Source organism: Anoplophora glabripennis, unplaced genomic scaffold (genome assembly GCF_000390285.2).
Source record: "Anoplophora glabripennis isolate ALB-LARVAE unplaced genomic scaffold, Agla_2.0 scaffold413, whole genome shotgun sequence".
In the NCBI taxonomy this organism is placed as follows: Eukaryota; Metazoa; Arthropoda; class Insecta; order Coleoptera; family Cerambycidae; genus Anoplophora; species Anoplophora glabripennis.
Genome location: NW_019416581.1, coordinates 41,586 through 45,354, shown reverse-complemented (window position 1 = coordinate 45,354; position 3,769 = coordinate 41,586). Strand labels below are relative to the sequence as shown.

The following is a 3,769-nucleotide window of genomic DNA, read 5'->3' as shown; positions in this document are numbered from 1 at the left end:
CTATTCTTCCACAGCTTTCGTTTTCATAAGACCTAGTACTTTCTTGTTGATGCGAGGCATACCGTACGCATTATCTTCGGGGTAGTCTGATGTATCAAGCAGCTGGATGTCTCTCTTCATGCTCTCGTAAATGTCAATGTCCGTGAATTCGTATATTAAACTGTCAGTGTCCGTGTACAATAATTTAGCCTCATTGCCGAAATTTTGTTTAATATAATCGTAATGGAAATCGTAAAGTATAATTTTGGAAAGGTCCAGAATACTAAATCCAACATAAATCGGCTTGTTGAACTTAATTTTGAGTCTGTTCATCTCTACTATAACCATGTCTTCATCGAAAATTGTTAAACTGTGAAAATTTGGTTTCGCGATCAAATTTTTTGCCCCATATCGACCCTCCCATTGTGTGACCAGTTTAACGTCTTTATGTTTTCGCACATTTTCCATGGTTTTACCAAAGACAGAATTATTCATTAATTTATAGAAATTTTTCTCAAATTCGTTAGTCGCCTGTTTCCGTAAATCCGTATTTAAATTTATGTATTTTTGTAACCAAGCCGATTGGTTGAATTTAAGAATTTTGTGTACTTTAGTAATCTTTAATCCCCGCTCAATACACCGTTTCAATTGTCTGTAATGGATAACGTAACCGGTTTTCGAAAAAAGTGTTGTCAGTAATTTTGATTGTTTGCCTCCTGGGGGAACCATTTGTTCCGGGCACAGGGGTAAGTCTTTGTGGAGTTCATGAAGTTCGGGCGGGTACTCAATGTCCACTTCTAAAATATAACCGATTTCAGCATCATCTGCTAAATCGGTTATATTCAAGTTGTAGAATTGATCGACGGGTACCCACTCGAATCCCCCGGTTGGAAGGGGAAGAGACATCGCCGCGCCGTATAAGTTATTTACATCATAGTACATGATGTACTTATCGGGTTCGTCCGGATTGTATGCCTCACCCATGTACTTGTTGTTAGCCTTTGAGTACCGGTTCGACACTTGGGCTACGCCACCTCGGATCCCCTTCTCGATCATCAAAACTTTGTCAATGTCCGTCAGTAATTCTAATGTCTGTTTAGTAATTTTGAGCATGGAATCAAAGGCCAGACCGGGGGAGGTGTAATAATGTAAAGGCTCAAGACCGTAAGTTTTTAGACAATTTTCACGAAAATTTTCGAAAATATCAGCCAAAAGTAGAACGTCAGTTTTCAGGTACAAGTCCGAATATTCCCCCAAATTTTGAATATTAAATGTATTCCAGACATTTGTAGCGTGCTCGTACTCGCTGTCTGAAATAGCTTCGTCAGTCAGTTTACTATAAAAATCGTCTTTAGTCGGTAATGTCGTGTCATTTAATTTTTCCCACGAATTTAGATAATCGTAAGGAAAAACACCTTTCCTCGTCAAAAGGCGGAAAGTCTCCTCCGAATCACAATGAGATTTAGTGATTCTTTTTTGGCTGTCGTCGAGGTATGAGGCCAACTTTTCGATTTTGTCAGCCATAAACCGGAAAGAATCTATAAATCTCAATTTGATTCTGGTATCCTTTACGTCTTTTGTGAAGGAAATGTATTTTTCCTTATTTATTGGTAAAAGTGAAATGTTGCCCTCAAATGACGTAGCCAAGTGACGTATGATTAAGTGACTGTCGTAAGAAGACAAGCAATGAAAAACGACCGGTATAACGTGACTGTCGTATAATTTAAGTTACAAGAATTATGACAAGGCCCCCGGTAGACTGAATTTAGATGTGAATGGTCCATAATTTTGATATCGAAACTGGTAAACGGTTTTTCGCAAATGTGACAAAATTTCGCGTTGTCATGTTCGAATTTTTGCGCGGCAGTCAAAGGCTCCATGGGCTTCGGGTGAGATAGGATGTTATTCACCTCGTCGGCAATATGTTCAAGTTCCCGGACGAACCACTCCTGGCAATCACTACCCCGATACAATTTAAAACGCGAGAGACTATCATCATATGAACATTTAAGATAATAGGCGACACTAAACGCGGTATGTTTTTGTACATTTTGAGTATTTAAATTTAGATCGTTGTTCTCGTCACACGGTTCCAAAATGCATTCAAAATCTGCATAAACGGCGAACGGTACCCTCTCTTTGAAACGATAATTTTTAAACTGTAAAAATTTTTCTTGGTAGTTCTACTTTGCAAGTATTTGTTCTATAATTGCAATATATTAAGTGATCATCTAAAAGACGCTGCTCTGTGAAATGATTAAGACAACGATTGCAAATGTATTTTTTAGTCTTATGTTTCGATAATTGTTTGAATAATAAGCGCGACATGTTTTTTATCCACGCAAAGTGATAAACAGGTGTCTCGTCGCCGTCGTTATCTTGAACCGAATTTGCCGGGACCATTAGTAAATTTATAACTCGTTTGCTATCGTTTTTACTCAAGCATACCGGTAGGACTTCCTTCTTATCAACGCCGTACACATTTATTGTCAAGTTATTTAGACGCTCTAATTTTAGAATTTGTTTCAAAGTTATAGGAAATTCTTTGCCGTCTAATTTTAATATGTCACGAAAATCTGGACATGATGAAATTCTAGCTGTATCTCTTTTAGCTGGATGTAGAGCAGAGACTATGCTCCATAAAATACAATATTCATCATTATTCTTTACGTTAACTACACACGTTTTATTTTTAATAAATTCGGGCATCTCGATGTACGTTGACGAGCCCACGGTAATCGGTGAATAATTATTTATATTTACACGCAACCCGATAATTTCCAACAAAGTCCAGCCGCTATTACGATGTTCAAAGTTTTCTAGTTTGTGTAGTATAGGTTGAATAACATTGTCTTCCCACCACTGTTTTATATTTGTACTGCGGTCAATAATTTCGTTTTTTGTCCCGAATGATTTTAAATTTACTTCCCCGTCATTTAATTTTACGAAATTTCCTTCAAAAACTAAATTTACTTTAATTAACGAGTCCTTTAAGGCATTTTTCGCTTTTATAGAAAAACTACGGAATGATTTTTTTTAGAAACTGTTTAGGTTCCTTGAGACTAACGTTCACGATGATTCCCGACCGCACACGACTCTTGAAGCACGATTTCACATCTTGCCACACCTAATTCTTCTTGTTGGGACGAACTACCGAACCTCCGGACACTTTATTTTTAATTTTAAGTTATTTTAGCTGTTCACGATAATATTTCAGCACCGCCAAATTGTTTTCCAAACGGAATATATTCTCGTTCTTATCAATTTGTGAATTTTAATTTTGATGGCCTCGTTTATTACGCCGATATTTTTATTTATAATTTTGATGTGTCTGTTGATCTCGTCATCGGTCTTCAACAGAGTCAACGATTTTTTGGTCAGTTTAATAATTTTACAGCTGACATCACACACGGTCTCGGCAACTGACATTTTGTATTTCAATAAAAAAAGTTTAACACGACTTTGAAAAGCAAACAAAACAATCACGTGCATTCGAACAAATATCGAAAGCAAATGAGACCTTTTCACGAGTCCGTCGGCTTTTATAGTCGACGCGTTCGACTATTTCTGGTTATATCCAGTTTTGCATCAAAAGCCTCTGAAACGCTGGACAGATAAAGCCATTGCACAACATTATGCAACATTATGAAATATTTCATCACCCGTTTATCTACAAGTTCCCACGCTAGGACCACAGCTACAGGTTGGAACTTGTTTAAAAGCCAGACAAAATTCCAAGAAAAGGGTAATAAATCATGTATTTGTTTACATAACGGTAATATAAACAACG

At 37.0% G+C, this 3,769-nt stretch overlaps 1 protein-coding gene across 1 annotated transcript; it reads right to left on the bottom strand.

The window, feature by feature from the left end:
* On the bottom strand, positions 1-1,503 carry LOC108913807. The gene has a single exon (XM_018719432.1). The coding sequence runs from the start codon at positions 1,501-1,503 to the stop codon at positions 1-3; it is 1,503 nt and encodes a 500-aa protein (XP_018574948.1).
* Between the last annotated feature and the right edge of the window lie 2,266 nt (positions 1,504-3,769).

Bases quoted from the DNA above. Each gene is read 5' to 3' on its own strand.
- LOC108913807 (XM_018719432.1), bottom strand. From the start codon at position 1,503: ATGGCTGACAAAATCGAAAAGTTGGCCTCATACCTCGACGACAGCCAA.